We start from the raw sequence: 12,936 nt of genomic DNA on the forward strand, positions 1-12,936 counted from the left end.
AGACTATTATTTAAATGAGGAGCGAATTCAAAGTTCTGAGATGCAACAGGACTTGGGAGTCCTCGTGCAGGATACCCTTAAGGTTAACCTCCAGGTTGAGTCAGTGGTGAAGAAGGCGAATGCAATGTTGGCATTCATCTCTAGAAGAATAGAGTATAGGAGCAGGGATGTGATGTTGAGGCTCTATAAGGCACTGGTAAAACCTCACTTGGAGTACTGTGTGCAGTTTTGGGTTCCTTATTTAAGAAAGGACGTGCTGACATTGGAGAGGGTTCAGAGAAGATTCACTAGAATGATTCCGGGAATGAGAGGGTTAACATATCAGGAACCTTTGACCGCTCTTGGACTGTACTCCTTGGAGTTTAGAAGAATGAGGGGGGACCTCAAAGAAACATTTTGAGTGTTGAAAGGCATGGACAGAGTGGATGTGGCAAAGCTGTTTCCCATGGTGGGGGATTCTAGTATGAGAGGGCATGACTTAAGGACTGAAGGGCACCCATTCAAAACAGCGATGCAAAGAAATTTTTTTAGCCAGAGGGTGGCGAATCTGTGGAATTTGTTGCCACGGGCAGCTGTCTGGACTGGACTGCCAACACAGATGCCTTGTGCAGGAAGGCACAGAGTCGACTGTACTTCCTAAGAAGGTTGGCGTCATTCAATGTCTGTAGTGAGATGCTGAAGATGTTCTATAGGTCAGTTGTGGAGAGCGCCCTCTTCTTTGTGGTGGCGTGTTAGGGAGGAAGCATTAAGAAGAGGGACGCCTCACGTCTTAATAAGCTGGTAAGGAAGGCAGGCTCTGTCGTGGGCAAAGTACTGGAGAGTTTAACATCGGTAGCTGAGCGAAGGGCGCTGAGTAGGCTACGGTCAATTATGGATAACTCTGAATATCCTCTACATAGCACCATCCAGAGACAGAGAAGCAGTTTCAGCGACAGGTTACTATCGATGCAATGCTCCTCAGACAGGATGAAGAGGTCAATACTCCCCAATGCCATTAGGCTTTACAATTCTACCGCCAGGACTTAAGAACTTTTTAAAAGCTATTATTAATGCTTTTTGAGATAGTGATTTAGATGCGTATCATATTTTTTACTGAGTTAAGTATTGTATGTAATTAGTTTTGCTACAACAAGTGTATGGGACATTGGAAAAAAAAGTTGAATTTCCCCATGGGGATGAATAAAGTATCTATCTATCTATCTATCTATCTGTGGAAGTCAAGTCATTGGGTGTATTTAAGGCAGAGATTGATAGGTATCCGAGTAGCCAGGGCAACAAAGGTTATGGTGAGAAGGCGGGGGAGTGGGACTAAATGGGAGAATGGATCAGCTCATGACAAAATGGTGGAGCAGACTCGATGGGCCAAAAGGCCAACTTCTGCTCCTTTGTCTTATGGTCTAAATACTGACTTCTTATGCAATCACTTATTTTGTATTTTATATTTGTAATTAATTTAGATTACTTTGTAGAGATGTTTACACTTTGAAACGGAAGTCTTTTTCTGTTGATCGGTGTCAAAAAAGCCAAATTAAATCCACTGTGAAACAATGTTGCAAAACAATAAAACATGAAACCTTCCAAGGGTGGGTGAATACTTTTTGTAGGCACTGTATATGTCGCCCTATCTAACCCTGAGATTCATTTCTCTGAGATTCAATCTCTCTGTTTAAAACTCTCCATAAAGTTCAAACATTTGACCATATTTTGACCATGTAAAATGCTGCCTTCTTTGGCTTAGTTGTTTTTAATTCAACTTTTATTTATTATTTACTGAGATACAGCAAGGAATAGGCCCTTCAAGCTGTGCTGCTCCTGATTTAACCCAAGCCTAATCACAGGACAATTTACAATGACCAATTAACCTACTAACCCAGTATGTCTTTGGACTATGAGAGAAAGCCATAGCACCCAGACAAAACTCACACATTCCACGGGGAGGATGTAGACACTCCTTACAGATGACTTTGGAATTGAACCCCGACACCCAAAGCAGTAATAGTGTTTTGCTAACCGCTAAGCTACTGTGGCATCCAGCTTGGCATGCCTTGTCTGCCAAGGTGAATATGAATGAGATCACATTCTCGTGTACTCTTTTCCATAGGTGCTGCCTGGCCTGCTGAGTTCCTCCAGCATTTTGTGTGCGTTGCTTGGATTTTCAGCACCTGCTGAATTTTTCTTGTTGGAGATCAATATTTAGCTATCTCTCAATTCAGTAGTAAGCTGATTTTGTGTTCACAGATTTGCAACAAAAGTGTTAGAAGAAGCAGTCTTGACAGTTGAGATCTGCTCCCATTGTAAATACGTAATTCCATGGAGCCACTTATCAATACTCAAAAGAGAATTATGCAAATATAACTACCAAGGCTGTATATATTCATCAGCATAAACAGCACAAACCTCAATGTACTTAAAACTTAGAGACATTCTCCCAGGAGAGCCTCTCACCAGGACTTGCTAAAAGTCTGCAAGTTGTGTAGAATTTGTTGTTGTTTTATATGGCAGGTGTTTTTCCTCTTCACACTTCCAACTAGTTTTTTGACAAGCTACTCCTCCAGCTCGTAGCTGATCGATGGACCGTGACAAAGCCGTCTCAGATCTTGGAGCGAGGGCATGTTTGGACTAGGTGGAGGACATCCTGAGTTGAGGCACCTCAGGGGCAAGCTGGGGTTTGTCCGGTGCCCCATCGATCTAGTGTTTGTGCATGTCAACTTCTGAGTCTATTTGTGGCTGTCCAGCTTTTCTTGGTAGCTGTAGTAAAGCCCAGAGGAGAAAGATGGAGTGTTCGATCAGATCCTTGCTGGGCAGGGGAGGGGGGAGGGGCGTCCTGGTGTGCCAGTATTGGCACCAATCAGCATGTTTGTCGTAGGAGTCAAGGACTTTCAGGTTGTAAAAAGGTTTTCAAGATTTAAGTTGGGAAGTTGGAGGAGCATTTTTGCTGAGTTTACGAACTCTAATGTTGTTGGGCATATTTTGCATACACTAGTGTAGTATAAAGCACTGTCACACCTATATATGGCCTATTCAAAGTTACATTAGTAAGAAAATAAGAGGTCTCAAACCTGTGGACTCCACTATTGCACATTATGATGTGGCAAGCTCCCAAACGATTGCAGAGTTCAGAAGAAACTGACAACAATCCCACGCCAGAGGCACTACATGCGGTATATGCAGAATCAGCTGTACGCTTTGACCTGATAAAAGATTCCATCAGTCGATGAAGTTCATCCAAAGCATTGAGTGGCCGCAGGAGCTAGAGGCAGAAAATAAATGATGCTGAAGTTAATACTTGGAAGTAGCTCAGGGACAAAGATTTTACAAGATAAGCAAGCTAATAAAGACTACAATCTGATCAGTGCTTCAACTGTCTGCAATTTCCTGGTCTGTGAAAAAAATTAAAACCATTAATTTTCTTAGAAACCCTTGGCATTTTACTCCCTATGTAAAAAACCCTTTTGAAAAAATGAAAGCAACGCTACAGATTGAAATCCAATTAAAAACATGATTGGGATTTCTATATATTTCATGGTAAAATGCTTAAATATCTGCATTACCTTATCAATTGCAGCAGCTTTCGATGAGCTTGGAGGCAAATTTGATTTATCCATATAATACGCCCTGTGGAAGAAATAAAAGCATTAGCCAGTGTTCACAGAAAATAAAATTAACCATGTAAAAATGACAATGGAGCTGTAATTCCAGGAATCTTGCTTTTCTAGTCTAAAGTTAATGGAAGAGCTTATTACCCAAAGCAAAGCACACCATTCTTATATGAGCAGAACAGTATTTTTACCAACTGTCCAACCTCCTCTACTGCCACGATGAGGCCAAACTCAGGTTGGAGGAGCAACACCTCATATACCATCTGGGTAGCCTCCAACTCCTTGGTATGAATATCGAATTCTTCAACTTCCGGTAATTCCCTCCCTCTCCCTTCCACCATCCCACTTTCACTCAGCCTCTTCTTCTAGCTGCTTATCACCTCTCTCATGATTCTGCCTTCTTCTCCTTCCCATAGTGCTTTCTCCTTTCATTCCTTCTTCACCTCTCCGGCCTATCCCCTCCCTGCTTCCCCTCCCCCACCCCTTGATCTTTCCTCTGATTGGTTTTTCACCTGACACCTTCCACCCCCCCCCCCCCACCTTCTTTATAGGGCCCCTGCCCTCTCCTTCTTCAGTCCTGACAAAGGGTCTTGGCCCGAAACGTTGACTGCTCATTTCAACGGATGCTGCCCAACCTGCTGAGTTCATCCAGCTTGTTTGTACATCTTGATTTGACCACAGCATCTGCAGTTTACTTTGTGTTTACATATTTTTAAGTATGGAACAGAGGCAAAGGTCTCAATGAATGGCAAAGGGAATGTAGAGTTGCCTACATCCCCTCCATCAAAACCTCCCAGTAACCTTTTGCTTTACAATGTCCTTCAGTAACAAGGAAGCTATCAGTCCCTTCAGTTCTTCTTCCCACCTGATTTAATAGTGTGATTCTTGGCAATTTCTGGAGCATTTTAAAAGTTTCAGATGAATTCATATTGACATCAGGTCTTCTTGCTGATGTCACTTGTTTGTTATTATCCATTGAGAATGGCAACATATTCTGACCAAGTTAGTGATCCTGGCAGTGAATTAGTAAATAAATCTGCTTTGTCCCATCTAAAATTGCTGGGCTTGCTCTTTAATGTCACTAACTCAAAACAACATAATGACACAACAACATAAGAAGTAAAATCAGGCAAAGGCTCACATTTCATGTCCCGGGTTATCAGGCGATGAGAAAACACAGAAAATGCCCGTAATAAATAAATGAAAAGTTTATCGTACTTTTAAGTGGTCATTATGTCAGCTTTTCTCTGACTAGACATTACTATTTTCCCTAAAGGTAAAAGCAGTTGTATGGTAGATCCATCCTAAGAAGTTGTGAGCATGATTTTGGCAGATGCAGTTTCGGTAAGCCCTATCATCGAATGGAAGGACTTGATAATGAAATGAAAGCCGTGGCAACCAAATTGAAACTTTGATGAGCTCCTGCATTATTGATCACTGGTTACTAAAGATCTAGGCCTCATATGGAGCCAGTGATCATTAATGGAGAATGTGTGGAGCAGGTTAAGACCTACAAGTATCTGGGAGTACAGTTAGACGAGAAGCTAGACTGGACTGCCAACACAGATGCCTTGTGCAGGAAGGCACAGAGTCGACTGTACTTCCTAAGAAGGTTGGCGTCATTCAATGTCTGTAGTGAGATGCTGAAGATGTTCTATAGGTCAGTTGTGGAGAGCGCCCTCTTCTTTGTGGTGGCGTGTTGGGGAGGAAGCATTAAGAAGAGGGACGCCTCACGTCTTAATAAGCTGGTAAGGAAGGTGGGCTCTGTCGTGGGCAAAGTACTGGAGAGTTTAACATCGGTAGCTGAGCGAAGGGCGCTGAGTAGGCTACGGTCAATTATGGATAACTCTGAACATCCTCTACATAGCACCATCCAGAGGCAGAGAAGCAGTTTCAGCGACAGGTTACTATCGATGCAATGCTCCTCAGACAGGATGAAGAGGTCAATACTCCCCAATGCCATTAGGCTTTACAATTCTACCGCCAGGACTTAAGAACTTTTTAAAAGCTATTATTAATGCTTTTTGAGATAGTGATTTAGATGCATTTCATATTTTTTACTGAGTTAAGTATTGTATGTAATTAGTTTTGCTACAACAAGTGTATGGGACATTGGAAAAAAAGTTGAATTTCCCCATGGGGATGAATAAAGTATCTATCTATCTATCTATCTATCTAAAGTGTATGTTTATAGTAAATATTCAAATTCTTTTCTAAAAAACGTGTTTGTATTTTGAGGCAAAACATTTCACTTTATGAAATACTGTTTGGTACTTTATATAGGATGGAAGGTGAACCATAGCTGTAGTGGGAACTGACTGAAAGCACACGAAAGATGTCAGTTTGAGGGAATTTTGAGACTGGCAAAAATTAACTTGATTGGGAACATTCAAGGCGTCAAGATGAAATAGGCTTCAATATCAAAAACAACTTAACCAATTTAAAGGAGAATGCCACTTTCTGAGAAACATGAAGTGGAACATCAAGGTCCCTCTGGTCATCAACATTCATTTGTGCCCTATTATTTATTGTATATACCCTACCCCTCTTTGACTTCCCAAACTGTATTACCGTGAATTGTCAGGATTAACTTCCACCCACCAAGGCTCAACCCAAGGTTCCATCTGATCTCCATCTCGCTGTAGCCTTGGCCAGTCTTCCACAGTATCTATGACACCACCAACTTTTACTTCATCTGAAAATTTACTCACCATACTCCCTACATTGATATTCAAGTTATTAAAATATATCACAAACAACACTGACTCCCTGTGACATCTTTCTGGGAGTATTTGGTCAGTGTATTTCCTTGCTGCTGAGCAAAGTACGCACTTCAACTTGGTTTGCTTTTGCAAACTGGTGCAAATATCAGCAAGAGCTCAGCATACTCGTTAAATAAGAGGGTGTGGCGACCCAATTACTAGCACACTCGAACCGGCTGACAATTAGCCAGAGTGCAGGCACAAAGGAAGAAAGCCTGAGGGGGTTTCAGTACGTGCCTCTCGAGGTATCCGGTGGGGGAGACAGGCTTTAAAGCAAGACTGTGAAGTTGAAATAAACTTATTCTTTGACTGCAGTTTACCGACTCCATGTCGTTATTTTAGCGCTGCGTGTAGCACACCGCTACAATTGGTGACCCCGACGGTCCAAACATTTTTGGACCGGAGATGACCGACGCCGCATCTGTTAATGCGGTTTCCTTGAAGCTGCCAAGCTTCTGGACGCTACAACCTCACCTATGGTTTCAGCAAGCAGAAGCCCAATTCCACGTTCGGCAGATAACCTCAGAGGACACCCGTTACTACTACGTGGTGAGCTCCCTCGACCAGGACACAGTGGCCCAGGTCGCGGAGTTCGTACAGTCTCCCCCGGCGGACGGCAAGTACACAGAATTCAAAGCCCTGCTCATAGGGACTTTCGGGCTCTCCCGCCTCGAGCGAGCTGCCCTTTTACTGCACCTGGATGGCTTGGGAGACAGGCCTCCATCAGCTTTAATGAATGAGATGTTGTCTCTGGCCGACGGACACACACCCTGCCTCATGTTTGAGCAGGCATTCCTGGAGCAGCTGCCCGAGGACATACGTCTGCTGCTGTCCAGCGCGGATTTCAGCGACCCCCGGAAGGTGGCAGCCTGGGCGGACTTGCTGTGGAACGCCAAGAAGGGGAGTGGGGCGTCCATCGCACTGATCACCCGGCCACGCTCCCAGCAGCAAACCAGTCCAGGCCCGGCCGCAGAGCCCGCTAAACCCAGAGGCCAGGGTGTGGAGCCCAACGAGCAATGGTGTTTCTACCACCAGCGGTGGGGCGCAGAAGCCCGCCGTTGTCGCCCGCCCTGCCAGTTCCCGGGAAACGCCAGGGCCAGCCGTCACTGATGGCTACGACGGCTGGCCATCGGGATAGCCTCCTGTATGTGTGGGACAGCAGGTCGGGACGCCAGTTTTTGGTCGACACCGGTGCCGAGATCAGCGTCTTACCTCCGACGAGTTACGACACCCGCAGCAGGGCGCCGGGTCCCCCCCTGCAGGCCGCGAACGGCAGCACTATAAGGACTTATGGCACCCGTCCGGTGCAGCTACGGTTCGACTCCAGCCAGTTCACGTGGGACTTCACACTGGCCACCGTAGCCCAACCGCTTCTGGGTGCGGATTTCTTGCGGGCTCACAGCCTACTGGTCGACCTGCCCAGGAAGAGACTGGTTCACGCCGAGACCATTCAGACGTTCTCCCTGGGTGCAGCCCAGTTGCCAGCCCCTCACCTCGGCTCCATCACGCTGTCCGACAACGACTTCACCAGGGTCCTGGCGGATTTCCCATCGGTTCTGGCACTGTAGTTCGCGGCAGCCATGCCCCGACACGGCGTACAGCACCACATCCTGACCCAGGGACCACCCCTCCATGCCCGTGCTCAGCGGCTTCCCCCGGACAAGCTCCGACTGGCGAAGGAGGAGTTCAAGAGGATGGAGGAATTGGGGATCATTCGGCGGTCTGACAGCCCATGGGCCTCCCCCCTGCACATGGTGCCCAAAGCGACAGGGGGCTGGAGACCGTGCGGCGACTACCGCAGGCTGAACGAGGCTACAACACCGGACCGCTACCCTGTGCCGCACATTCAGGATTTTGCAGCAAACCTGCACGGCGCACGGATCTTCTCCAAGGTAGACCTCATCCGCGGATACCATCAAATAACGATGCATCCGGACGACGTCCCCAAAACGGCTCTCATCACCCCGTTCGGTCTTTATGAGTTCCTCCGCATGCCGTTCGGCCTGAAGAATGCTGCACAGACGTTCCAGCGGTTGATGGACGCGGTGGGACGCGACCTGGACTTCGCATTCATCTATTTGGACGACATCCTCATAGCCAGCAGCAGTCGTCAGGAGCATCTGTCCCACCTCCGACAACTCTATGCCCGGCTGAGTGACTACGGTCTAACGATCAACCTGGCCAAATGCCAGTTCGGGCTCGACACCATTGACTTCCTGGGCCACAGGATTACCACAGACGGGGCAACCCCTCTGCCTGCTAAGGTAGATGCGGTCCGCCATTTCCCCCGACCCACCACGATCAAAGGCCTTCAGGAATTCGTAGGTATGGTCAATTTCTACCACCGCTTCCTCCCTTCAGCTGCCCGGATCATGCGCCACCTGTTTGCCTTGCTGTCCGGTCCGGGCAAGGACATTACCTGGGACGAGGAGTCCGCCGCCGCTTTCATTCAAACGAAGGATGCCTTGGCGAACGCCGCGATGCTAGTGCACCCCAGAATCGACGTCCCTACCGCCCTCACAGTGGACGCATCTAATACGGCAGTCGGTGGGGTACTAGAGCAGCTCATCGCGGGCCGCTGGCAACCCCTGGCATTTTTCAGCAAACACCTGCGGCCACCCGAGCTCAAATACAGTGCTTTCGACCGGGAGCTGTTGGTGCTATACCTGGCAATCCGGCATTTCAGGTACTTCTTAGAAGGTAGGCCCTTCACCGCGTTCACGGACCACAAACCGCTTACCTTTACATTCACAAAGGTGTCCGATCCCTGGTCGTCCCACCAGCAGCGCCATCTGTCCTACATCTCTGAATACACGACGGACGTCCGGCACGTCTCGGGTAAGGACAATGTCATGGCGGATGCGCTCTCTCGCCCTAACATTCACGCCCTTTCCCAAGGGGTAGACTTTGAGGCGCTGGCAGAGGCACAGCTGGCAGATGAGGAGATCCCGAGTTACAGAACCGCAGTCTCCGGTTTGCAGCTCCAGGACCACCCCGTAGGCCCGGGTGAGAGGACCCTACTCTGTGACGTCGCCACTGGCCAGCCCCGTCCTGTCGTCCCGGCACCTTGGCAGCGACATGTTTTCAACTCCATTCATAACTTGGCCCAACCCTCCATCCGCACTACCGTCCGGATGGTCTCCAGCAGGTTCGTTTGGCACGGACTCCGCAAGCAGGTCCGTGAATGGGCCAGAATGTGCATGCACTGCCAGACGGCCAAGGTGCAGCGACACACCAAGGCCCCGCCGCAGCAGTTCCACCCCACCCACCGGCGTTTCGACCACATTCATGTGGATATTGTGGGCCTCCTGACTATCGTGGACTGGTTCACAAGATGGCCAGAGGCGGTCCCACTCACCGACACCACCTCTGAATCTTGCGCCCGGGCACTGATCGCCACCTGGGTGTCCCGCTTTGGTGTACCGGCCCACATTACCTCCGACAGAGGCGCCCAGTTCACCTCCAGCCTGTGGTCAGCGATGGCCAGCCTGTTGGGGACTCAGCTGCACCACACCACTGCCTACCACCCACAGTCGAACGGCCTGGTGGAGCGTTTCCACCGTCACCTGAAGTCGGCTCTCATGGCCCGCCTGCGAGGAGCTAACTGGGCGGACGAGCTTCCCTGGGTCCTACTCGGCATCCGCACGGCGCCCAAAGACGATCTGCACGCTTCATCGGCCGAGTTGGTGTACGGCGCACCCCTGATCGTTCCCGGGGAGTTCATACCAGCCCCAAAGGGGTGAGAGGAAGAACCCGCAGCAGTCCTGGGCAGACTACGCGAGAGGCTCGGTGCCCTGGCCCCCATACCCACTTCGCAGCATGGGCAGCACCCGACCTGCGTACCCAAAGACCTGCAGAACTGTAAGTTTGTGTTAGTACGTCGGGGCGGGCATCGGCCACTGCTGCAACGGCCCTACGAGGGGCCGTTCACGGTGATCAGAAACGACAGGTCCACGTTCGTGCTGGACGTTGGGGGGAGAGAGGAGGTTTTCACGGTGGACCGACTCAAACCGGCCCATGTGGACTTGGCGCAACCGGTCGAGTTTCCGGCACCGCGGCGCAGAGGCCGACCTCCCAAACAGGGTCCGGCCCAGACTGTGGACATTGGGGGGCTGTATCGCCGGTTCTGGGGGGGGGGGGGGTTATGTGGCGACCCAATTACTAGCACACTCGAACCGGCTGACAATTAGCCAGAGTGCAGGCACAAAGGAAGAAAGCCTGAGGGGGTTTCAGTACGTGCCTCTCGAGGTATCCGGTGGGGGAGACAGGCTTTAAAGCAAGACTGTGAAGTTGAAATAAACTTATTCTTTGACTGCAGTTTACCGACTCCGTGTCGTTATTTTAGCGCTGCGTGTAGCACACCGCTACAAGGGGACCTTTTCCGGTCGGCTGCCGGTGACTAGTGTTGTTCTGCAGGGGTTGGTGTTGGGACTGTTGCGTCTCACAATACATGTCAATGATTTCACTGGCGGACTTGATGGCTTTGTGGCCAAGTTTGGGGAATATGAAGACAAGGAGAGGGCAAGTGGAGCTGAGGAAGCAGGGAGTCTGCAGAAGAAAAACGGATTCAGAGAGAAGTGGCAGATGAAATATAGTGTAGGGAAGTGTATGGTCGTGCACTTTGTTAGAAGGAATAAAGGTATAGAAATGGTCCAGAAGCTTTGGTAGTCATGAGAAGTGTTGATTGAAAAAATAAATCCGCATGATATACTCACATTTTCAGACCTATATTAGTGACCAGAAATTGACCAATACCTGGTAATATTTCTAATGAAAGAGATAGAATCAAAAGCTGTGGAATCACCCAGGAGATACTGGAGTTGTAAGGTGACCAGGAAGGGTCAGGTGTTACGTTACATTAGGTGTTTCCCTAGTGAGGATATCGCTGATAATTTAAATTTCACGCTAAACAATCATAAACAGCAAAACAGCAATTGGAGTTTACATAAGGAGGTCCAGACCTAACACAGAATGACTGCGAGTGCTACATGTAAATACACTTACAAAAGTGATTTCAAGGGTCTAGATTTTGTGCCTTTGATGTCTAATTAAGCATGTGGCTAATGGCCACCAATACTAACCTCATCATTTGGAATATGGTTCAGTAGGACAAAGAGTGATGGAGGTTCTGGGGCTTATATCCTGGAACCATCAAACAAAATGTCACCGGTATACCAGACGGATATTGCCAGAAAGCCAGGGTTTGAATTTATTACTTTCAGTTGATAATTTGCCCAAATGCGGTATTTTAGAAACATAGAAAAACTACAGCACAATACAGGCACTTTGGCCCACAAAGCTGTCCTGAACAAGTCCTTACCTTAGAACTACCTAGGCTTACTGAGAGCCCTCTAATTTTCTAAGCTCCAAGTATCCATTCAGGAGTCTCTTAAAAGACCCTATCATTTCCCTCTCCACCACCATCGCCGGCAGCCCATTCCACGCACTCACCGTTCTCTGCATAAAAAACTGACCCCTGACATCTCCTCTGTACCTGCTTCCAAGCACCTTAAAACTATGCCCTCTCATGCTAGCCATTTCAGCCCTGGGAAAAAGCCTCTGACTATCCACACAATCATTGTCTTGTACACCTCTATCAGGTCACGTCTCATCCTCCATCACTCCAAAGAGAAAAGGCCAAGTTCACTCAACCTATTCTCATAAGGCATGCTCCCCAATCCAGGCAACATCCTTGTAAATCTCCTCTGCACCTTTTTTATAGTTTCCACATCCTTCCTGTAGTGAGGGGACCAGAACTGAGCACAGTAATCCAAGTGGGGTCCTATATAGCTGCAACATTACCTCTCAGGTAATTTTATAGCAGAATCCTGGAATAAACACAAAAGCTACCACCAAGCTTTGAAAAGTGAGATGCTTTCCAAAAGATGACATTTTCTATATTGTTACAATGAAGTTACACCTCTATGTTACCAGTTCAAATTACAACACTGTCTTCAATTTGCTGACACATGAAGAGCATTGTATGGCAGCTTACAAGAGAGTGATCCCCAACACTTCAAACATTTAGTAACTAGAATCCAGTAATCATAAAAGGCAAGACAAAGCAGAGCCCATACCTGAGCTTTTGACAGTATCTTTTTACATTCTCCAGAGAAGTTGAATTGATCTGAGCCTGGAATTCTTCCACAGACATATTTTCTGTATAGTAATAACCTTCCATACTTTCCATTGCTATAGGAGAGAGACACTTCATCATTCATTTTGTAACTACAAAGTATTTAGAAGCATCAAATAAATTCCAGGGACATCATCTGAAACATTTGCAAATTGACCCAAACCTTGTGTAAATAGCACTGGATGAACTTTAAAACCACCTCCATTCTTTAATCTCTGAGGAAGCTGCTCAAAATTGTAGTTCTCCAAATAGAAGAACACTTTTAAGGCTTGTCGATTCCCTTCTACTTTGTATGTAATTGGATTATCTGCATGAAATAGAAAAAAGTAACATTTTACCTATTCTAATAATAAATCTGATTTTAATAAAACAAAAGCATCCATAACTCAGTCATGTGATATTAATGGATAAGATTTATAGGCATATTTCATTGCTCAAA

At 47.4% G+C, this 12,936-nt stretch overlaps 1 protein-coding gene across 2 annotated transcripts in view; it reads right to left on the minus strand.

Annotated features, from left to right (window-relative positions):
• Positions 1 to 12,936, minus strand: part of prex2 (phosphatidylinositol-3,4,5-trisphosphate-dependent Rac exchange factor 2) — a 400,722-nt gene that overhangs the window by 77,690 nt on the left and 310,096 nt on the right. For both annotated transcript variants that reach the window (XM_073041067.1, XM_073041077.1), the window contains exons 34-37: positions 12,661 to 12,804; positions 12,439 to 12,553; positions 3,552 to 3,615; positions 3,060 to 3,250 (exon numbers count right to left, since the gene is read on the minus strand). In XM_073041067.1, the coding sequence (XP_072897168.1) occupies positions 3,060 to 3,250; positions 3,552 to 3,615; positions 12,439 to 12,553; positions 12,661 to 12,804 (514 nt within the window). The remainder of the gene's footprint in view (positions 1 to 3,059; positions 3,251 to 3,551; positions 3,616 to 12,438; positions 12,554 to 12,660; positions 12,805 to 12,936) is intronic.

Source organism: Hemitrygon akajei, chromosome 1 (genome assembly GCF_048418815.1).
Source record: "Hemitrygon akajei chromosome 1, sHemAka1.3, whole genome shotgun sequence".
NCBI lineage: Eukaryota > Metazoa > Chordata > Chondrichthyes > Myliobatiformes > Dasyatidae > Hemitrygon > Hemitrygon akajei.